General features: G+C 42.6%; 1 protein-coding gene across 5 annotated transcripts in view; it reads right to left on the reverse strand.

Annotated features, from left to right (window-relative positions):
- Positions 1-24,905, reverse strand: part of LOC125454026 (von Willebrand factor D and EGF domain-containing protein-like) — a 304,266-nt gene that overhangs the window by 89,844 nt on the left and 189,517 nt on the right. For all 5 annotated transcript variants that reach the window (XM_059647440.1, XM_059647438.1, XM_059647437.1 and 2 more), the window contains 3 exons: positions 21,624-21,738; positions 21,240-21,490; positions 16,970-17,189 (listed from right to left, as the gene is read on the reverse strand). In XM_059647440.1, coding sequence (XP_059503423.1) covers positions 16,970-17,189; positions 21,240-21,490; positions 21,624-21,738 — 586 coding nt within the window. The remainder of the gene's footprint in view (positions 1-16,969; positions 17,190-21,239; positions 21,491-21,623; positions 21,739-24,905) is intronic.

Raw genomic sequence — 24,905 nt, forward strand, 5'->3', positions numbered from 1 at the left:
CAGCAAATTTGTAAATGGAGTCAGAGCTGAATTTGGCCAGTCAGGAGTGTATAAGGAGTATAGTAAGGGGCTGAGTGTTCAGCCTTGCGGGACAGTGGGGTTGAGGGTTATTGTGGTGGAGGAGGTGCTGTTGCCTATCCTTTCTGATTGTGGTCTGTGGGTCAGGAAGTTGAGCATCCAATTGCAGAGGGGGAAGCAGAGTCCTAGGTCTCATAGTTTGGAGGTGGGTTTTGTTGGCATTATGCTGTTGAAGGTAGAACTAAAGTTAGTAAATAGGAGCCTGAATTAGATGTCCTTATTATGCAGATGTTCCAGGGATTACTGTAGGCCCAAGGAGATGGCATCCGCCAGGGGCCTAATAGGATAGTAGGTGAATTGTGGAGGATCAAGGCAATCTGGGAGGCTGAAGATGATGTGTACTATTACTAACCTCTCGAAGAACTTCATAACGATGGATGTCAGAGACACTGGGTGAGCCAGTAGTCATTAAGGTATGTCGCCTGATTTTTCTTTGGCACCAGGATGATACTGGTCTTCTTGAAACATGGGGGAAATTGTGCATTGTAGTAAGGTGATGTTAAAGAGGTCTGCAATTGACGCTCAAAATCTGAGTGCATGACTGGGGACTCCAAACAGGCTAATCATTTTCCGCGGGTTTACTTTCACAAAGGCCCATCTGCTGTCTGCGGTGGGTAACTGTGTGTACAGGTATACCTGAGGTTGACTGGCAAGTGACATTATTTCAATATCACTGACCAAGTCTTTGGCAATCTTAGCTTTGCTGTTTGAAACTTGTCCATTAAGTCCTTATGTTTTTTTTTGCTTTTAAAAGATCACCATAAAACATTTAATAATGCTTTTAATTATCTCTCCTCACAATCCTCTACTACTTGTAATTTGTTTCTTCGTTATGATAATGTCTTCATTGTTTGAGATGCTATATAAATTGAAGAGATGGTTGTTGTGGTCCAGGAATAACTGAGTATTTCCTCGAAGTTCCCAGTATACTTTGTCATCATGCATTCGAATAATCAAAACGGAGCTGATTCAGAGCAGAGATAGCCAGGTGTAGAGCTGGATGAACACAGCAGGCCAAGCATTTCTGAAGAAAGGCCCAGACCCGGAACATCAGCTTTCCTGCTCCTCTGATGCTGCTTGGCCTGCTGTGTTCATCCTGCTCTACACCTTGTTATCTCAGATTCTCAAAAATCAGCAGTTCCTACTGTCCCTGATTCAGAGCAGTATTTTTCTTGAAAATAACTTGTCTAAAATGACAGATATCAAAACATATCAACTTAAAAAAACTTATCACTTAAAATTACCAATTTTGAAAGAAACTCAAACTGGCAAGGACTTGCAGCAAATGCAAAAAACTGTTCTGTAATTACCACGGACACTGAAAAGATTTCTAGCATACTGTGCACATTATTGCTAACCCGTTCATGTTTTTTTTCCAAATACCAATTACTCCCAAGTTACAGTGCAATCTTCTCACATTGACAAGACCATGCTATGCACAATTAACTTCCACTTCTGATACTGATGCTGTCAGCAGAGATCAGTCAACTTGGCCCAGGTTTTGTTCAGTGGAATTCCTGGTATGGCTCCACAAAAGTGGAAGCAATCATCTCTTAATAATGTATGAGGTGCACACTTTACAATAGTTTCTGCTCAAAATAACTAATGGCATTGTAACTGATTACGAGATATTGCAATGGTTTGCACCACTTATCCAATTTAAACATGAGCAGTTTAAGTGCTAAAACTGCATTTATATTTGAAAAATTTCCTATCGTGCATTAATCCCATTACCTATAGCAGCCTTTCCCAAACCTTTACAGCTTGTGACACACTTTCAATGTCCTGTACTTCTCACAGCACACCAAATCATTTTAATATAATCAGCATTAACATTGCAAGAAATAACATCTCTTTTGAACAGAAACTACATTATTAGTGAGAAACATTTTACTTCACTTGATTTGACTAGAATTTCAATGTGAAATGTGAGGCTTTAATCAACTAATTTAACTGTTTAAGATTTGCTTCAAAGCTACAAAGAGCCACACAAAGCTCCTGGTCCATGCTTTTCAAACACAATCTCTGCTGAACAGAGTCATTGAGCCGCACAGCATTGAAACAGACCCTTCGGTCCAACAAGTCCATGTCAATCATATATCCTAAATTAATTTCGGTCTATTTGCCAGCATTTGACCCATATCCCTCCAAACCCTTCCTATTCATATATCCATTCAAATGTCTTTTAAATGTTGTAATTGTACCAGCCTGTGTCACTTCCTCTGGCAGCTCATTCCACACACGTATTGCCCTTTGCATGAAGAAGTTGACCCTTACATCCCTTTTAAATCTTGCCCCTCTCACCTTAAACCTACACCCTCTGGTTTTGGACTCCCCCACCCTTGGAAAAAGACCTTGATTATTCACCCTATCCATGCCTCTCATGATTTTACAAACCTTTGTAAGGTTATCCCTCAGCCTCCAAGATTCCAGGGGAAACAGCCACAGCCTATGCAACTTCTCCCTATTGCTCAAACCCTCCAACTCTGGCAACATCCTTGTAAACCTTTACTAAACCCTTTCAAGTTTCACAGTATCCTTCCAAAAGCAGTGAGACCAGAATTGCAGGCAGTATTTCAAAAGTGGCTGAAGCAATGTCTTGAGAAGGGACAGGGGAGAGAACAAATTTCACAAAGGTAGGTGAATGAAAATGACAGCAGAACAAGCATTACTTGATTTGTGGTCAAGGTATATTCATTTCCCACCTGTTGCTCAAATTGATCCAATAGAATCTCTATAAGTTGGTGTTTGAGGGTGCAATCACTCTTCAGACCCAGGAATTCTTCTGTTGTGCTTCAAAGTGAAGCTCACAGTTGATTTTTCATATTGTACATTGGACATAAAGCCTTTCGCATTCCCTGTCATTGCAGCTGTACCATGAGTGCATCCACTAATGCAGTTCTGCCGTGCAAATCCTTTTGTTCAGAAATACTCCTCGGTCACATTCTGAATATTTCTCCTCCTGTTGTTTTCTGTGGACGTTGCTTGCAAATAAATAATACTCTTACGAGTTGTCCTCCCCAGCAATTCAAACAACTGCGATCAGCCATGCCTAACCATCAAATCTATAGATTCAACACTCTGCATGGAAGGGCCCTTGAATTTTCTGGATGTCTCATGACATGTCTTTAAAGCTCCTGCTAAAGGTATTATTTGAAAGTGGAATTCTTGCCACATCTTTGCTGCTTCCGTGCCAATCAGAGTGCTGACAATATCTTGGCAAGCAGGTAGAATGTGAGTTGCAATGATGGCATGAAGCTGTGGCTCTTCACAACACTAAACCAAATATCAAACAGTTACATTTTTTGAAACAACTACACATTTCACATTGAAATCCTAGTCAAAAAAGTGAAGTAAAACATTTCTCATTAATATCACAGTTCCTGTTCAAAATAAATGCTATTTCCTGCAATGTTATTTTAAAATGTTTTTGTGTGCTGTGAAAGTGTGAGACATTGAACATTTTGGTTTTGGCAATCAATCCGGAACATTGTAGCTGACTTTTTGTGCATGATCCATGCTTTTACTGATGTTCTCATTGAGAGACCTTTTGCTTTGCATCCTGTTTGGCAACTTGTTGAAGTAACTGATATCCTTTTGGACGTGGGTGGGGTGCTTGGTGAAGACATGTTGATTCAGTTTGCACGGAACCATAGCTTCATTTGATAACCCATCTTGACAAATCAATGTAGATCGAGGAGCTGTGGGATTATCAAACCAGACTAATCCAAATGGCTGGGCCCATCATGGTACTGACTGTTTTGTACCTTGGTCTTCTTATGTTCTGACTCATTGCCGATGCTGTTGCTGACTCTGACATCTGATGTGACTCCGTCTTCAGAAAGATGTCTGTGATTGTGGGTTAATTTTTGCATCTAAAACTGGTAAATGGCAGGGAATCTTTAAAGACTGCCACCGGCACATAAAACATGAGATGAACCTAAAAATTTAAATTCAGACTGTCCAAACTATGGCCCAACAACATTCTCTACAGCCACGATCAACAGATTGTTTCAGTTAACGAAGTGTGGAGCTGGATGATCACAGCAGGCCAAGCAGCATCTCAGGAGCATGAAAGCTGACGTTTCGGGCCTAGATGCTTGATCAGAGCCTCTGATGAAGGGTCTAGGCCTGAAACATCAGCTTTTGTGCTTCTTCACATATTCCGCTTGGGAACTCTGCAGCCCAATTCTATCAATGTGGACTTCACAAGCTTCAAAATCTCCCCTTACCCCACTGCATCCCAAAACCAGCCCGGTTCGTCCGCTCCCCCCACTGCATCACAAAACCAGCCCAGCTCGTCCCCGCCTCCTTAACCTGTTCTTCCTCTCACCTATCCCCTCCTCCCATCTCAAGCCGCACCTCCATTTCCCACCTACCAACCTCATCCCACCTCCTTGACATGTCCGTCCTCCCCGGACTGACCTATTCCCTCCCTACCTCCCCACCTATACTCTCCTTTCCACGTATCTTCTCCTCTATCCATCTTCGGTCCGCCTCCCCCTCTCTCCCTATTTATTTCAGAACCGTCTCCCCATCCCCCTCTCTGATGAAGGGTCTAGGCCCGAAATGTCAGCTTTTGTGCTGCTGAGATGCTGCTTGGCCTGCTGTGTTCATCCAGCTCCACACTTTGTTATCTTGGATTGATCATTATATGTGCTGATTTGTCATGGTGTGGCAATACCTGTTGCAGTGATCAAATGATAATAGCAGGGAGAGTGGAAAAATCCAGCTAAACTAGGAGCAGGTTCACATTTCGGAGCATAACTGTCTTTCTCCATTATTAAATAAAACAACTCCGTTTAACATTAAGCTAGTGAATCAAATTAATTCACAGCCATGCAGAATCCGAGCACCAAAATATGGATGATGGACAACTTAACTTTGGCCTTACAGCCCTTCACTGAACTGATCAACATGTTAATCTGCGGTGTGGTTGAGATAAAGTGTGGATGTTCCCTGGAGGGAGAGAAGACATGGGAGTGGGGATTTCCACTTGACACGATTTTCCAATCTTCCCCAGATTCCACGCTCCACAATGTTGAGTTTGTTCTTGCACTGGTGCAGGTGAAGCAGTGTTTGGACTCCATCACCCAGAGATTGTGAGCTGATTGCCTCTCAGTAAACAGAGCTGGCATCTGAGCAGCCTGCCTCCCCATCTCCTGAAGGTGCTGGAGTTGCACCTGTATTGGAGTAGCGGGCAAAGGAACAGAAAAACTTTGTAGGTCATAAAACTATACATCTCCGAAGATGGCATTTGACAAATTACATTGCCATGTTTATGTTGGATTATACAAAAAAAACCCACATTATTTTTTACTGTTGCTTGGTTGCTGAGCAAACACCTTTTCAGCCACTTACTGATGAATGGAAAATATTCATGACAATTAATGGGGGAGGGAGCAGGAAATGGAACATGGGTATAGGAGTGGGCTATTCAGCCCTTCAAGTCTATTCTGCTATTCAGAGAGATTATGGCTGATCTTAGGCCGAACTCCATTTACCTGCCTTTGACCCACATCCTTTAAGATCTTTGGTTAACAAAAAAAACTATTGATCTCATCATTGTTTTCCTGTTCACTGGAATCATCTACAGATTGCATGTGCATCTGTTACCTTATTTCTCCTGAAGCACCAGAACCTCACTGCTACAGAGTATTGTGCAGTGCTCAGCACACCTCAATCCTTTTGGAAGCTCCACCTAGACAGGGCTGAAGGCACCTAAAGATCTGTCCACTTGGCTGGAGCTTATCGCACGGCCATTAGTCACAAGTGCAGAGGAGGCCATTCAGTCCATTCAGTTTGGTCCACCGCTCAATGAGAACATGGCTGATTTAATAACCCTCAACTCCACTTTTCTGGCTTTCCTCCTTAACCCTTGATTCTTTAATGATGAAAAGACTATCCCAGCCTTACACAGAAAGTAAAATCTTGTGATGATATGGCTAATATTGTTTTCATGCCTCACTAGTCAAATTCCTCACAGCTGCTGTCTCCCAGGTTTTTACTGGCTACCCTTTGTCTCTTAACAACCATTCCTCCGAGAAGGGTTAGGAGCTCGGACTAGCTCAGGATAAAAGCATCAAGGGAGCTGGTAGAAAACACCTGCTAAAGCCATTTCCTGGTGCTGCATAAACTCCTAATATTGCTGGGAATGTTCCTCGCAGTTTGTGTCAAATCCTGGTGAATCAGACTGCCACGTGCATGAAGTTAATGACATGCTGCACTTGCGGGAAACCAGAGATGCAAAACTGAGGGACAGCTCATTCTGAGCAGCATCAGTGCAGGCAAAGTTGATGTTAACCGCTGACCCTTGCAAATAATCTCATCACTTGACAAATCACCGTGTCTATGTAATATTTACACAGGAAATCCGAGAAATCTTCCTGGTAGCAGCCTGAAAGAACTGAGACGCAAAGAAAGTTGAGGACAGTCGTCAATTTCCCAACGGGTATTGCACAGATATCTGGTCCAGGATAAGGAGGCTTTCTTCTCTGTCTAACGTGATAGTTTTAGCAACATCAAAACACACCTCCTGCAAGTGGTCAAATGCAGACCTCCTGCAGGTTTCTCAACAGCAGGTCGCCACAGATTGACCGCTCCGAAAAGCTGGGAGGTTCACTAACTCACAAGTACAAAAAATAGCCTCTCAGCTAAATCTTTCTCAGCGGATCAAAGAGATCAACTGCCAGCACTGGGAATTTATCAGCACTCGTAACCTTCAATCGGCCCTTGTGAATTGCCTCACTTTCCAGTCAACGGCAACTTTCAAAAAGCATCGGAAATCTGTAAATTTGAGGTTGGCTTCAAATGAAATCTCGCTGAAACTGAATTTAAATTTCGTAAGCCGGAATTTTCCCCTCGAGAGAAATTTCCACACGTGCACCAAGACAAGATCAAGTTAACCCTCAAGTCACAACATTGCCGCTGCTGTTTTGGACAATAATAACACCCTAAAACATCAACACACACGCTCTTTACAATTAAAATTCAAATTACTTCCCCCACCGCCTCCACCCAGGTATGGAGGAGGTAGAATATCTGTTTTTGTGCGCAGACTGTATATGGGAATATGCATATTGAGATGGCGTACAAGAGAATAATGCAGGTCCATTTTATAAAGTGCAGGTTTCAGAGGATGCAAAATATTTAAAGTTAATTACTGAAGAATGGCTCCAGTTATGCTTTGCAATTCCTAACTTCTAAAAGGCATGCTTAGGAGTTTGCATTTCGCAATTATATTTGATTCTGTATATTTGGAAAGCAGCCTTGGTGTTTTGCCAGAATAAAAGACAGTAAATCAATTAAACTGAAAGCAAGCATGGGCTCAGAATTTTATCCTGGGCGTAATACCCATTGGAGGTTGTTGCATCCTTCAGGCTCACTTTGGTTTCGATATAACTGAAAATATATGAAGTAAAATCTTCCATTTTAAAATGAAGTTTTAAATCCACATATTTCGTGGAGTATACAGGAGGTTTTCCTGTTACAGTCAGCAAGACAGACAGCATTGATGGGGAGGTTATCAGAAGCATGAAACTTTTGAAAAAATAAATAAGAAACTCTTCTCCCCTACTAATTGGGAAATTACTAACAAGCACAGCCTTAATAACACTGGAAAGTGCCCAGGCAAAAGTTAAGGAGATACCACTCACACACACAGCTATTAGAACCTGAATACTCTAAACACAAGCAGTTACTGAGACAGGAAATATTCTCACATGGGATGGAATCCATCAAATCTTTGAAACAAAAGAATCTAAAAGAATTTGTGGAAGGAAATAAGCACACAACAATAACTAAAAAGATTTAGAATGAACAACTTCAACTAAAGAGATAACAACTCGGCAGGTAGCGTGAGCCTCTTTCTGTATTTCACCCACCTAATGGGACACTGCAATAACAAATCCTATTTTAATGGCTGTGCAACCACTGGGAAACTCGGCATGTCCATACAGACTCTTATCAATTTGTATAGATACACCATATAAAGTATTCTATCTATCTGCCTCACAAATTGGTATGGCAACTGCTCTGCCCAGGACCATAAGAAACTATAGCGAGTTATGAGCACAGTCTAGTCCATCATGCAAGTCAACCTTCCATCCATTGATTCCATCTATGTTTCTTGCTGCCTTGGAAAGGCGACCAACATAATCAAAGACCCCTCCCAATCAGTTATAATCTCTTCCAACCGCTTCTGTCAGACAGAAGATACAAAAGCTTAAACACACTGGCCAACATATTTAAGAACAGCTTCTTCCACGCTGTTATTAGCCCTCTGAAAGGACGTCACAAATTTCAAATTTAATTGATCTCACTCTTTGTGCACCTTCTCTGAAGCTGTAACATTGTATTCCTCACTCTGTTCTATTACCCTCATGCACTTTGTATGGTATGATCTGCCTGTACTGCATACAAAAACAAAACTTTTCACTGTACCTAGGTGCATGTGACAATAATAAATTAAATCAAATCAAAACGGTTATTCCAAGATTATTGTCAGTAAAGTTAATAGATATTAGGATACTTCAGGTTTAAAAGTGGCAGATAAGAGTGAACTTACAGAAGTATGTAAGTTATTAAGTGGAATAGGAAATTTAAAGCCAATGTAATTTTTCCAAAATAAGCTGGGACGATAGGACAAAGGAATGTGGATAAAAATGAGTAAAAAGCAAATTCAGTGCTGATGGCAGGGAGCTTATCATTTTAAAGAATGATTAATATCCGAGAGGGGACCTCTGTATGGGGTGCTGGATATAGACACATTGGAATAATTTAAATGGCAGTTAAGTGTTGTGGCAAGGGAATTGTATATTTCAATGTAGGGATGCGTTAGTGAATCGAATGGTTTGCCTCATCTGTGCTTATTTTTCAAAACTTTTTTTTTCCTTCCAGTTATGGCAACAGAAGAAAATACACTTCAGCTTTACTGTTCTAAACATAAATTTTAAAAAAAAATTCTGGAACTCTGGCAGAAAATGATAAGTCAACCTCAGTCACAGCAGACAATTGCAAACAGACCGAGCAGCTGTTAACAGTTTTAGAAGGGTCTGAATGAATTCTCAGCTGTCATCTGCTGCTACAGGTCTCCACATGTTTCAGAATTCTGTCTCAGATTATTTCATTTTTAATAAGGGCTAATTTCAATCCAAATTCAGGGATCTGCAACTAATATCCAAAACACCATTTAGTCTCTCCAATTCTGCCAACAAAGCAGCTCCCCTCTATTTTGTCTTCAGGTACAGCTCATTTGGTCTAAGTATAGGCTCATTGAGTTATATTATCTTTGTCAAAAATATTTTGAGGCGATTGTCTGCCAAATGAACACTTTCTAATATTAAATTGTTTTTGATCAATGTATTGTGAATTAGCAGTCAGATAGAAACAGAATAATTCCCATTAAGTGGCAAACAAAGGTATCCAATCCATACATTTACTGGATTACAATTAACACACCAAAGTGGGTAGAAAAACAGAACTACTCAATGAAAGTTTTCAACCATGCAGTCTATTTCCCAGAGGCTGCAGAGGTAAGCTCCTCTCATTTCTGGGAGGGAATAATAGCCAATTGAAAGGGCTTGAGATATGATCCCAGAAAGTGCTGTGATGATGAAGAATAGAAGCATAGAAGATTTTGTGTTAAACCAAGAGGTTAAGGGGCGCCTTGCATCACCATTACCAAATCCGCCACTACCAACATCATTGTGTGTGTGTGTGTGTGTGTGTGTGTGTGTGTGTGTGTGTGTGTGTGTGTGTGTGTGTGTGTGTGTGTGTGTGTGTGTGTGTGTGTGTGTGAGACAGTCTCTGAACTGGAACAACTGTAGAAACATTGTGGCTATAACAGCAGATCAAAGGCTGGTAATTCTGCAGTGAGTACCTCACAAAGTCTGCCCACCATCTTTGAGGCACAAGTTATAAGTGTGAGGGGGTATTCTCCACTTGCCTGCATGGATGCAGTTCCAGCAACACTCAAAGAAGCTTGATACCATTCAGGATACAGCGGCCTATTTGATTAGCAACCCATCTACCTCCATCAACATTCAATCCCTTCATACACTGGCAGCAATCTCTGGTCTGTCAGAAACTGATGGAATGGATGGCAGTTTCTCAAATGTTTCCTCTCCAGTCTGAGCAGCCTTGGGCAAAAGATTCCCATGCGACACTGACTGTGACTTTTCTCAGGGAGACTTTGAGGATGCTCTTGAACGGTTTCTCTGACCTTCTGATAACCACTTACAGTGGTATGGCTTAGAGTAGAGAGAGCTCGTTTCAGAAGTCTTGTGTCAGGCATGCTGACAATGTAGACTGTCAATTGCAGCAGATGAACCATAACCAGTGCCTTGGTGCTTTGGCCATTAGCCTGAGAGAGGACACTGATACTGGATTGCTTACCCTGCCACTGGATTTGTAAGATTTTGTAGAGGCACCACTGGTGATATTTCTTGAGGGTTTTGAGGCACCTGTGGTATGTTGTTCACATCTCTGCTTCATAAAGGAATGCAGTTAACACTGCTGCACTGTAGTCTGAGCTTGCTGTCAGGTGTGAGGTCTTTGTCATCAGCAAATGCTTTGTTCTGAATGACAACAGCAGAATAATGGCTGAACGGCTGTTTGAAAACATAGGGACAGTGGCTGTGAACTGAAATTCTTGAACTCAAAGCCCTGTATGGCTGCTGAGATAAAGACAAGATTCATTTGTTCAGAGTTAGTTGGAACTGCCGGTGCTGGAGAAACTTAGATAACAAGGTGTAGAGCTTGATGATCACAGCAGGCCAAGCAGCAACAGAGGAGCAGGAAGGCTGATGTTTCGGGGCTGGACTCATTTCTGAAGAAGGGTCCAGACCTGAAACGTCAGCTTTCCTGCTCCTCTGATGCTGCTTGGCCTGCTGTGTTCATCAAGATCCGTTTGTTGTTTCTTTTCAGGATACTAATTCTTTTTGTCTTGTAGCATTGCCATTTTTGTCATTTAATTTTTGCCCTTTTATGTCCTGTCAGTGACCCTCCCTTTTGCTCTCCCCACCCCTTTCTTAATTTTCCTGTCTCTGTACTTTAAAACCTGTTAAATATTTAACATTGTCTTGTTATGATGAAAGAAACATTTCTCTCCACATCTTTTGCCACAGGCCCAATGAGTAATTTTGTTTTCATATTGATTTGTCAGCATCTGCAGAATCTTGTATTTGTACACGATTTCTCTGCTACTCGAGTGTGATTGCAAGATGGTGGAAATTGAGCTAGCTCTACAAAACAGTCCCACCTTGACAGGTAGAACTGAACTGTCACGTGGCTACTGACTCAAGGGATGCTATTAAATCATTGTAATCTTCAAAGGACGTAGTTTTTGTGATGTTAAGAAGTTCTGCACAGAATATAAGGTACTATATACTCTGTAATAAAGTATATACAATGACCACAAGACATAACTAAAAATTTATATTTGTACCTAACAATTGAATTGGTATCTGCTTCTTTCATTAGAATGTTTTTGTGCAGATTGTTTAGAAATATAAATTATCATAGAATATCTATAGTGTGGAAACAGGCCCTTCGGCCCAACACATACACAACAACCCTTGAAGCATCCCACCTGGACCCATCCCTCTGTAACCCATCGAAGCTACATATCCCTGAATACTATGGGCAATTTAGAACAGCAAATACATCTAGCCTGCGCATCTTTGGACTGTGAGAGGAAACCCATGCAGACACTGGGAGAATGTGCAAACTCCACACAGACAGTTGCCCGAGGGTGGAATTGAACCCAGATTCCTGGTGCTGTGAGGCAGCAGTGTTAACCATTGAGCCACCATGCCGCCCTATTGCATTTGTTATTGATGGTGATAAATTAAGGACTCTCAGTTTGCAACATCTATCATCTTATTTCAATACGTGGAACTTTTCATGGACTGCAATGGTTTTTAAGAAAGTAAAAATGCTAATCTAAGATAGCTAAGATAATAAAATGTGAGGCTGGATGAACACAGCAGGCCAAGCAGCATCTCAGGAGCACAAAAGCTGACGTTTCGGGCCGAGACCCTTCATCAGAGAGGGGGATGGGGAGAGGGAGCTGGAATAAATAGGGAGAGAGGGGGAGGCGGACCGAAGATGGAGAGAAAAGAAGATAGGTGGAGAGAGTATAGGGGGGGAGGTAGGGAGGGGATAGGTCAGTCCAGGGAAGACGGACAGGTCAAGGAGGTGGTGAGGTTAGTAGGTAGATGGGGGTGCGTCTTGGGGTGGGAGGAAGGGATGGGTGAGAGGAAGAACAGGTTAGGGAGGCAGAGACAGGTTGGACTGGTTTTGGGATGCAGTGGGTAGGGGGGGGGGGGGGAAGAGCTGGGCTGGTTGTGTGGTGCAATGGGGGGAGGGGACAAACTGGGCTGGTTTAGGGATCCGATGGGGGAAGGGGAGATTTTGAAACTGGTGAAGTCCACATTGATACCATTAGGCTGCAGGGTTCCCAGGCGGGATATGAGTTGCTGTTCCTGCAACCTTCGGGTGGCATCATTGTGGCACTGCAGGAGGCCCTTGATGGACATGTCATCTAAAGAATGGGAGGGGGAGTGGAAATGGTTTGCGACTGGGAGGTGCAGTAGTTTGTTGCGAACTGAGCGGAGGTGTTCTGCAAAGCGGTCCCCAAGCCTCCGCTTGGTTTCCCCAATGTAGAGGAAGCCACACCGGGTACAGTGGATGCAGTATACCACATTGGCAGATGTGCAGGTGAACATCTGCTTAATGTGGAATGTCATCTTGGGGCCTGGGATAGGGGTGAGGGAGGAGGTGTGAGGGCAAGTGTAGCATTTCCTGCGGTTGCAGGGGAAGGTGCTGGGTGTGGTGGGGTTGGAGGGCAGTGTGGAGCGAACAAGGGAGTCATGGAGAGAGTGATCTCTCCGGAAAGCAGACGGGGTGGGGATGGAAAAACGTCTCGGGTGGTGGGGTCAGATTGTAGATGGCGGAAGTGTCGGAGGATGATGCGTTGTATCGGGAGGTTGGTGGGGTGGTGTGTGAGAACGAGGGGGATCCTCTTTGGGCGGTTGTGGCGGGGGCGGGGTGTGAGGGATGTGTTGCGGGAAATACGGGAGACGCGGTCAAGGGCGTTCTCGATCACTGTAGGGGGAAAGTTGCAGTCCTTGAAGAACTTGGATATCTGGGATGTGCGGGAGTGGAATGTCTTATCGTGGGAGCAGATGCGGCGGAGGCGGAGGAATTGGGAATAGGGGATGGAATTTTTGCAGGAGGGTGGGTGGGAGGAGGTGTATTCTAGGTAGTTGTGGGAGTCGGTGGGCTTGAAATGGACATCAATTACAAGCTGGTTGCCTGAGATGGAGACAGAGGTCCAGTTTCAAAATCTCCCCTTCCCCCACCGCATCCCTAAACCAGCCCAGTTTGTCCCCTCCCCCCACTGCACCACACAACCAGCCCAGCTCTTCCCCTCCACCCACTGCATCCCAAAACCAGTCCAACCTGTCTCTGCTTCCCTAACCTGTTCTTCCTCTCACCCATCCCTTCCTCCCACCCCAAGCCGCACCCCCATCTACCTACTAACCTCATCCCACCTCCTTGACCGGTCCGTCTTCCCTGGACTGACCTATCCCCTCCCTACCTCCCCACCTATACTCTCTCCACCTATCTTCTTTTCTCTCCATCTTCGGTCCGCCTCCCCCTCTCTCCCTATTTATTCCAGAACCCTCACCCCATCCCCCTCTCTGATGAAGGGTCTAGGCCCGAAACGTCAGCTTTTGTGCTCCTGAGATGCTGCTTGGCCTGCTGTGTTCACCCAGCCTCACATTTTATTATCTTGGATTCTCCAGCATCTGCAGTTCCCATTATCTCTGAATCTCAGATAGCTGTAGTGATTGCGCAGCACAGTGGCTCAGTGGTTAGCACTGCTGCCTCACAGCACAAGGGACCTGGGTTTGATTCCATCCTCAGATGTTAGTGTGGAGTTTGCATATTTTCCCTGTGTCTGTGTGGGTTTCCTCCAAGTGTTCCAGTTTCCTCCAACAGTCCAAAGATGCGCAAGCTAGGCGGATTGGCCATGCTAAATTACACAGTGTCGAGCGGTGTAGGAATTCTATGAAATCACCTGAACTAGGTCACTTAGTCTTTACAAAACCATGAATGATTAGGATCCAGTCTGAGCTGAAATTAATAAATCTTCAAATTTACTGAGCTAATCACTTAGATTGATGTCTCCTGTTTGATGTACTCCTGCTGGAAGTTTATTATGTTCGGTTGGAACCCCGTTAAAGATTTTCCAGCTTGAAAAGAAAATGAAGCTAGACATGGGAATACACAAACAAACCATTTGTTCGGTGACAGATTTTAAACCGAGAGCGGGGAGAAATGTATTTGTAACAACAGAACTAGAAGACTCTTTCCCTTGATCTCTCAAAAGTCGGTGCCTCATGAGAAAGGAAGATCATGAAATATTGATTAACAGAGAACTCAAAAAGATACCGACAAATTTCCTTATAGTGGAGGATACAAGTCATGACTTAAACAACCAAGGTCTCAGGTTAAACCGAACATTTTAGAATTATAACGGCTTTTTAAACCTACATTCTTTTTTGTCACAGACATTTATCCCTTTTTAAACTTTATCTACATATTAGTATGTGTGTTTGATGTTGCATTTAATTATTTTGTGAGGTTAATAATAAAATCCCTCTTACTTTCACTCAATGAAACCCTGTAATTCGCTTCTTAACTTTGAACTAGCAAACCGTATTATAATCAAAGTTTAATAGAACTGCATACTGAATAGAATTACAAATCTTTGTTGCAGACTTAAAAAGACAGGAGCAAATTCACCCTTCTCACTTGTCATACTGCAGAATTACATCTGCATAATTCTGAGACTTAAAATATTGAACTGGGTTAAAGCTATTAATACTGAATTAAACAGATTAAACTTGTGGAAATAAAGCGTAAATGGTATCAGTCCACATTTAATCTGGAAAGCTTCTGCAAAAGAAATGTTGTTATACGCATGATTGATATTTCATATCAAAATCAACAGTGAATGATGTCAGGTGATGGTTTACTTGTTGATTTACTGTTTATTTTCCTGCAAGACAGTAATTTCATAGGAATATATGAATAGTAAATTATTATTCTATATCAAAATGGCAAGACAGCGCTTTTAGCAGGACTAATCTTTGATGTAGTTTGGGAATAAGAACTTTGACGGTTAGAACAACGGACAGAAAATTCGAGATAACAAACTGTGGAGCTGGATGAACACAGCAGGTCAAGCAGCATCTCAGGAGCACAAAAGCTGACGTTTCGGGCCTAGACCCTTCATCAGAGAGCTAGGGTCGAGGCCTGAAACGTCAGCTTTTGTGCTCCTGAGATGCTGCTGGGCCTGCTGCGTTCATCCAGCTTCACACTTTGTTATCTTGGATTCTCCAGCGTCTGCAGTTCCCATTATCACAGAAAATTCGAAGATCATTTTCCAATGAGTTTCATAGAAAACAGATACTTCCATATATGGCACCTTTATGAAAGAGACCATCCAAAGACTAAATCGCAATAAGGTATGGAAAAAAAAGGCCAAATTAAAAGAGGGAGAGGTTCAAAAGAAATGAATGACAGAAGGTGAGTGTGGGAGAAATGAGCTTCAATTCATGGGGTACTGGCACCAGTACTAGGAATAGTGGGAGCTGTACAATTGGGAGGACCTTTACCATGCTGGGACCAGTGGTCTGGCACACTGTATAACAAGGGGCAATAAAGACAGCTCTAAATCACACAGTGGGAGTGAGGGATCAAGTAAGGGAAGACAGGATAAATTAAAGAAAGAGATCAAGCTAAAAAAGCAATGTAACTCGCAGGGAATTGATAATCCAATTGTGTGGCATGAACACAGAAGTACATAAAGATAAGAGTCAGCACATGAGGCTAGATGTAGTGTAAATAATAGAAGTGAGTCATGAACAATGTGGGTAATATGCTGAAAATCAAGCCCCACTACTCCGAGAGACATCACAAATATGAAAAGCTTTTAGGCAGACTGTCCAAAATTCCAAACATTTGTCTAACTCAGATTAAAACAAAACATTCATCAGTTTTCTGTATGTAACAAATCTTTTATTTGGTTAGAATAAAAAAACTGTCTTTAATCAATGACAATTAAGAAATGCGAATTGTTAATTTATAACTCTACAAGCTAAACTCCAAGCCTTCTTAAAATCTCCATTCTCATGGAGACAGACGTACAAAGACAGAGAAGGCATGAATATCGTGGGTGTGCAGAGATACTCTCAACTCTCTCATTCATTGCTTGAGAATTTGTTTTCACTGTCTTTAAACATGCTTCAATCCTCATTTGACAGGTATTTGCAGTGAAAAATGAGTGGTGCTGTTTCCATATGATGCACAACAATCCTCAGCTAACCTGGTGCAACTGAAGCCTCACCTGCCCTTTCAACTGAATGTAAAACATGAATATGGCATGAGTTTGAAGAAGAACAAGGGAACTATTCATGGGTCCTAAGGGCCGTGTGCCTCTGAACACTATCTTGTTGTTGTATGTGGGTTTTCTACCTAATTGGCTGTAGTACATCCTAACTTATAAACAGTGAGTGTACTCAAAATTAATTAACTGACCGCAAAGCCCTGCGGGTATTCTGCAGCCACAAAAGGCTCTATATAAATGTACTTATGCCCCTTTTTTCTTGCAAAAATTATTTCATATATTTACAACATACCAAAGAAATCCTTAAGTCCAGAACTTACTGTAATGTGAAAGAGTTAAAGTTAGTTGTAGTCATATTTCTGATTGCAATTCATTTTACAGAAGATTCAACATATTCATATTCTTTCAATTTTAACCTGACTTGTAATTATATCTACAGTATTATTTATATAAAGTAATACAGGTTCTTACCTGTGAGACCAGCTGGACAGTTGCATGTGTAGTTGTTGACGCCATCCACACAGGTGCCAACACCACATGGATTTGCTTTACATTCATCTATATTTTCTTGGCAAAGCTCTCCTTTAAAACCAACAGGACACACACAGAGGTATTCACCACTTCCTGGGGGGAAATTGATATTTGTAACACATGTTCCAAAATTAGTGCAGCCACATGGCTTCACTAAAACCTATAAAGGAAAATAAGGAACAGTTGAGACAGCTTAGGCAGCAGAGTAGTAACACACCATCACAATTATAAACACGTGTTGTTTTAATGACACACATAAGCAGCACATTTGGTTTTTGATCACCCTTGTAAGTTTTGTGTTTGATTTTTGTCATTTTCTTTCCCTTCAGAGTTGCTGGTACTACTATGGTAAGTGTGCCAATGGCTATTCAACTTTTGTAAAGTCCAGGTCGAAGACACTCAAGTTCAGTGACCCTGACCTACACGGAAAATCCGGGTACGATCTTCACAAAACCATCGGGGACACCAAGAGACAATACCAGACTAAAGTAGACTAACCACACAAGCACACATCAACTGCGACAAGCTTACAAGATGTAACAGGCTACGAAGTGAAAGCCCGACAGAATCGCTGACTACAATGTAACCCTCCCTGATGTGTTCAATGCATTCTTTGATCGTTTTCAGCAGAAGGTAAGTGAAATGGTGTCAGCTGACCTGGCAGCCACTGTAGATGACTAACTGGCCTTCTAGAGAGTGGTTCCACAGAAAGCAACTGGCTGGATGCAATCCCCAACCATACACTAAGACATTGTGTGGTTCAGCTGGTGGGAGTACTTGCAGACATCTCTAACCTCTCCTTACTATGATCTCAGGTTCCCACCTGCTTCAAGAAGATCACTACCATCCCGGTGCCAAAGGAAAATCAGGCACATGCCTTAATGACTGCTGCCTGGTAGCGCCAAAATGCATCGTTATGAAGTGCTTCAAGAGGCCAGTAACGGAACACATTAGCTCCAGCCTCCCAGATTGCCTCGATCCACTACAACTTGCCCACCATCGCAACAGGTCCACGGCAGATGCCATCTCCCTGGCCCTACACTCATCCACACAACATCTGGATAACAAGGGCCCCTATATTAGACTCTTATTTATTGCTTTCAGCTCCACATTCAACACTATCATTTCCAGCCAAACTCATCTCCAGACTCTGAAACCTAGGGCTCTGCTCATCCCTCTGCAATTCTCGAACTCCTGACCCACAGACTACAACCAGTAAGGATAGGTGGCGACACCTCCTCCACAATAATCCTCCATATCTGTGCTCCACAAGGCTGTGTACTCATCCCCTTACTCTACTCCTTATACACTCATGATTGTGTGGCTGAGTTCTGCTCGAACTCCAGTTACGAGTTTGCTGATGATAACACTGCAGTGGGTTGGATCTCAAACCATGATAAGACAGAGTACAAAAAGAGATAGCTTAGTGGCACGGTGTAAAGACAACAATTTTTCCCTTAATGTCAGCAAAATGAAGGGGCTTGTAATCGACTTCAGGAAGCTGAGTAGAGGACATGCCCCTGTCTGCATCAATGATGAGATGGTCAAGAGCTTCAAGTTCCTAGGAGTAAATATCATCAACCATCTGACCTGCTCCATCCATGTCAATGCTGCAGTCAAGAAAGCACACCAACACCTCTACTTTCTCAGAAGGCGAAGGAAATTCATCATGTCCACAAAGACTCTTACCAATTTTTATAGATGCGCCATAGAAAACATCCAATCCATATGCATAAAAACTTGGTTTGGCAATTGTTCAGTCCAAGACTGCAAAAAACTACAGTGAGATGTGAACACTGCCCAGACCATCATGTAAAGCAGCCTTCCATTTATGACTCCATCTATGCTTCCTGCTGCCTTGGGAAAATAGCCAACATATTCAAAGAACCCCTCCCACCCCGGTTATGCTCTCTTTCACCCTCTGCTGTCAGGCAAAAGTTTGAAAACAAGCACCAACAACTTCAAGAACAGGTTCTTCCCTACTGTTATCAGGCTTTTGAACAGACTTCTCATATATGAAAGTTGATCTTTCTCTGCATCTTCTATCCTGTTTTCTATGGTATTAACTTGAATGTACTTATGTATGGCATGATTTGCCTGGTTAGCATGCAAAACAATACTTTTCATTGTATCTCAGTACTTGTGACAATAATAAATCAAATCAGACCTGTGAGCAATGAGACTAAAAATGCCTGAGGGTGAAGTAAAAAGAAAGAGAATCATTGTGAGTTATATTGGGAACAGCAGTCAGTTTCTAGTAAATTCGAAGGAATGTACTCAAAAACAAATCAAAATATTTCAATTAATGGCCTTATATTTAGGAGTCTTTCTAAAGGCCCAGAAATGAGTGTGACAGGCAAAAAGTTACAATGGTGATTAATTCATCCTGGGAGCAACACCAGATCTGCTTCTAGCATTTTGTTTTAAAATGTGTGCAAAAAGTTCACAGAAAATCAAGCTGCACTGAATGTAATGATCTTTTAAAATCCTGTGACTCTTTGCTCCAGTACAGAGACTTTCACAAAATTCCACCTAAAAGACCAGAAAAACCAGGTTTAGAATATAGACTGATGTAGCTGTTGCCCAGGCTTAACAGAGGCATGAGGTGGTCCATGGATTAGACGCGCACCGGATCCATGAGGAATTTTTGGCCTCGTCCTCACAGATAAGGTTGTTTGTTAACCTTGACATGTTTGTTCTTTGCATTACCAATTGGTCACTGTTTAATTAAATATTTCCTACATAATAGCTGCATGGTTTAAGTCGTAAAATTTAATGAGGTCACTACTTTGCAAAATGCATTTTCATTAAGCAACACAATATCAGTTCCTGCTGCAGGCAAATTAGTGGCATGTTTAATAGCCCTGGTGAAAGTAAAACAAGTGTGCTGATATCTTGAGGGACCCCAGCAATTTTAACCTAGTATTGCCAGACAGGAGACCAATGAAATTGGACAGGATAATGATTTTACACACCAGTACCATTTAACATTACAATCATTTCGGTGGAGAGTTAAATTGGACTAGTGTGTAACAAAGTGTTGCATTTGATCCTGTTAGTTTCCCAATGGGTGAGTTACTTGAAATTGATCCTGATACACTTCACTTCACAGTGCAGTCCAAAAGCCTCCATGCTAAAGCTTTTTATTAAGACCTTAATATTCCGTTGTATTGAAAATTGTGCATGAATGTACAGGACTGAAATCAAACCTAATATATCTAACCATTGAATGTGTACTATAGTTATGTATCTAACTTATGACTTTAATAGGAATATATTATCCATGAATTCAAAGGAAATATTACTGTTCTCCTGTACTTAAGAACACATGCCTGTAACAAGTACCTTTCTTTAACAATAAAGCAGATGTATTGAAGTGGCACAGTGGCTCAGCGAATAGCATAGCTGCCTCACAGCACCAGGACCTGGGTTTGATTTCAGCCTGAGGTGACTGACTGTGTGGAGTTTGTGTTGTCTCCCCGTGTATGTGTAGGCTTCTGCTGGCTGCTCTGGTTTCCTCCGACAGTCCAAAGATGTGCAGGTTGGGTATACTGGCCATACGAAATTACCCATAGTGTTCAAGGACATGTGGTTAGGTGCCTTAGCGTGGGAAATATAGGGGATGGGTTTGGGTAGGATGCTCTTCAGAAGGTTGGTATGGACTTTTTGGGCTGAATGGCCTGTTTCCACACAATGGGGATTCTATTAAAAGAGCAATTTACATTAGAAGTCAGTTGCACTTACTGATTTGTAGCAACGTTCCTGGCTATTATTGTATATAGCCTACCTTTATTTGAAGCTTTACCTGCGAGAGACTATTTGGTAATTAAAAGTAAGATAAAGTCATCATTGTCTTACCAGAGAATAAGGCCGTTTGCCTATTAAAGAGTGACACAACTGGTGGTGGTTTAACCCAAGGGTCACCACACCTCAGGTGAGCAAAGAGGTGGAGAAATAGAGTCCTTCATGGTAACCTCAGCAGGAATTGAACCCACAATGTCAACATGACTCTACATCACAAACCAGCTGTCTAGCCATCTGAGCTAACCAATCCCCATGGATGGTCACATGTTGCAATTCCTGCTGATTTCTTAACATTAGTCAACATAAGCTGGAGTTCCGTTTGCATGGAAATGTTTTAAATTGATGTAGGTCATGAATAAAGAAACTTGTAAGAGTTCTTTAGGTTAATAGGCCTTTCTGAACTCACCTGAACAGAATATGTGCTTTGTGCATTGCATTCATCAGCTACAGTAAAGCTGAAGTTGCCAGACTCTTGAGAATTCACTTTCCAGATCAGAAGACCTGCAGGTGATAGGCTGCCATTCTGTGGTCCAGATTCCAGCAAGAATAGGACTGCTGATCCTTCAGGGTCCACAGCCATGAACTGGTAGACAAAATTTTCACCAAAGAAAGTCTGCAGCTTAGCTGTGGACGACTGGTAAATTGGTGGCTGATTGTCTTAAGGAAATGCAAAATTGAAGTTAATTAAGAATAAATCTAAACAAAGCAATTGCTCCCCCAATCTTCTCTCCAGAACAAACAAATAAATTCCGCTAAATCAAACACAAAAAAGCTATCAATTTAAACTTACTTTCATTTATAGACCAGGTGAATTTGGATATGTCAGGCCTGCAATGTAAACAAAGGCTTGTTGGGTTTGTGTCTCCTTCACCATAGCATAGGCCGTCTATATTACAGGTCTTTTCCTATGGATAAGAGTGATATTTGAAATGCACACAAGGATCAACAAAAAGAATCACTCTAATTGAAACAGAAAATGGTGAAAATATCCATCAGACCTGACAGCATTTACAAAACAAGGAACAGGGTTAATATTCTCACTGCTAAAACTGTGCAGTGAAAAAGGTAATTGACCTGAATTGCTACTTTGGTTCCTCTCTCTACAGATGCTGCCGAAACTGCTGAGCATTGCCAGAATTTTCTCTTTTTATTTCAGATTTTCAGCATCAACAGTAATTTGCTTTTAGTTACTATAATAATTGATGACATTCATCATAAACAACAAGTGTATATAAATCATTGCACTTGTCTAACCATGTGGAAATTGGTGATCTTTGTGGCAATTTAATCTTTATAAAATGACTTTACTTGCAAACTGATTTCATACTTCTAAAGTAAATTACTGCTTGGAATGCACTTTTGGATGTCTTGAGTCATGAAGGACATTATATACAGGCAGGCTTTTGTTTTTAAAGCCTAGCTACCAAATCCTTGTATTCCTGTTTTTGTTTCTTATCACAGATTTGCAAGCAGTGTTTCATGTTTAGTTGCTTTCCCTACTCTTCCCTTACTGGCTTTTACGTTAAGCATCTGATTTATTATTTCTGCAGGCAATATTGTTACTCCAATGAAAATAACTATCGCATTCTGAGCAATGTACAAAATCTGTTCATTTAAGTAAATAACAAACAGATCCAGCTCAATTAAGGTGTATCGATTCCTAACTCCCTTTCTCACACATCATTCAAAAGTGACCAAGTTGATTATTCTTCAACATTCATACAGGCCGTCCTCAAACATACAGAAGGTTGATTTGGTGCAGTAGGTCAGATTGCTGCATCTAAAGTTAACTCTGCTATTTACATCTACTAAACAGTGACAGGATGAAGGTAAGACATCAACAATCTGAACGCAACTATGCAGTTAGCAAAGGTGAGCAAGGAGTGCTTTGGGATGGGTCATGCTTATTCTGCAGTGAGAAATAGTGCCCTAAAGGGAATTGCAACAGGTTGCAGGAAGAGGAGGAAGTTATAAGTCTGTCCACCGGGACGCACACTAAAATAAACATCAACTGCACCTGGAAGGCCATCAATTCAGTGAAAGATGCTCTTTGAAAGCCTGTAACTTGTTAGTCTTCCATAAGAAGGCAGTGACCCCGAATGAATGTTGCAGACTGGTACACTCCAAGGTCCAGGACTATGCACTGAGCGATGCACTAAAGCTTGGGTCAGCTGATGCCAAGGCGCAGTAGTCAAAGACCACTGTTTAAGGTCTTTCTGCTGAAGGTAAGTAGGTCTGTTCAGTTATCAGACCCTCCGAGCCACAAATACACGTAAATATTAGTAGGCAGAGATAAGAGGAACTGAAGATGCTGGAGTCAGAGACAACATAGTTGGAGCTGAAAGAGCACAGCAGGTCAGGCGGCATCAGAGGGGCAGGAAAATTGACGTTTTGTGTCATGACCCTTCTTCAGAAATGGGGAAATAGAGAGAGGGGTGGGGCTAGGGAAAGGTAAGTGCGATGGTGTTAGATGAATGGAGGTAGTGAGTGGTGGAAATTGATCAGTGGGATGGGTGGGGCAGATAGGTAAGAGAGAAGATGGACTGGTTGTGTCTGGTCAAGGACATGGGAGGGAGAATGGGTCATGGGAACGATAGGTGGGGTGGTGATAGGTTGGATGCATTTGAGGGGTTGTGGGGATTCGTAGATGGGAAGGGTAGGGCAAAAAGGTGGAGAAGAAGATGGACAGGTTCATAGAAGATCATACAAACTCTACAGTGTGGAAACGGGCTAATCGGCCCAACAAGTCCACACCGCCGCTCTGAACAGCATCCCACCCAGACCCATTCCCCTACTCTTTCCTGTAACTTAGCACTTCCCATGTCTAATCCACCTAATTTATACAGCCCTGGATACAACAGGTAATTTAGCATGACCTATCCACCATACCTGCACATCTTTGGACTGTGGGAGGAAACTGACATAGACACAGGGTAAACGTGCAAACTCCACACAGGCAGTCGCCTGAGGATGGAATTGAACCTGGATCCCTGGCACTATGAGGCAGCAATGCTAACCACTGAGCCACCATTCCACTTGTGTCAGGTCAAGGAGGCAGGGGTGGGAGGGAGGGTTGGATGTGGATGACGCCTGGGATGGGGAGGTCCTAAAACTGGTGAATCCCACGTTAAGGCCTTCAGGCTGTAGGCTCCTGAGGTAGAATATGAGGTGTTGCTCCTCCAGTTTACATGTGGCGTCACTGTGGCACTGGACGAGGTCCAGGATGGACATGTCAACTGGGGGGTGGGAGGGGGAGGGGGTGTTAAAATGGTTGGCTACTGGAAGGTACTCTCGTTTGTCTCATACAGAGCACAAATGCTCCACAAAATGGTCCCCAGGTCTATGTTTGGTCTCACTGGTGTACAGGAGGCCACATCAGGAGCAACAGTTACAGTAGACCAAGTTGGAGAATATACAGGTAGACCCCTGTTGGATATGGAAAGGTTTGCTCTGAGCCTTGGATGAAGATGAGGGGGTAGGTATAGGGGCAGGTGTAGCACTTCCTGTGGTTGCAGGAAAAGGTGCTAGGGGTGGTGGGGCTAGTGGTGATTGTGGAGTGGATGAAGGAGTCATAGAGAGAGCAGTCCCTACGAAAGGCAGACAGGAGTGGGGAGGGAAATATCTCTTTGGTTGTGGGGTCGGATAGTAGGTAGTGGAGAATAATACGCTGGATGTGGAAGTTGATGGGGTGGTACATGAGGACTGGGGGAATTCTGTCTTTATTTCTGTTGGGGGGATGGGGTGTGACGGCAGGAAGTACAGGAAATGCAAAAGACGTGGTTTAGGGCATTTTTGATCGCCGGACGGGGTATGTTGCAGTCCTTGAAATACGAGGATACTTGGGATGTTCAGGTGTGGAATGCCCCATTTTGGGAGCAGATGCGGCCGAGGCAGAGGAATTGGGAGTAGGGGATCGCATTCTTGCAGGTAGGTGGGTGAGAGGAGGTGTAGTCCAGGTGGCTATGGGAGTCGGTGGGCTTGAAATAGATGTTGATGTTGAGGCAGTTGCCAGAGATGGAGATGTAGATGGAGAGGTCCAGGAAGGGGAGCGACGTATCGGACACGATCCAGG

Source organism: Stegostoma tigrinum, chromosome 7 (assembly GCF_030684315.1).
Source record: "Stegostoma tigrinum isolate sSteTig4 chromosome 7, sSteTig4.hap1, whole genome shotgun sequence".
NCBI lineage: Eukaryota > Metazoa > Chordata > Chondrichthyes > Orectolobiformes > Stegostomatidae > Stegostoma > Stegostoma tigrinum.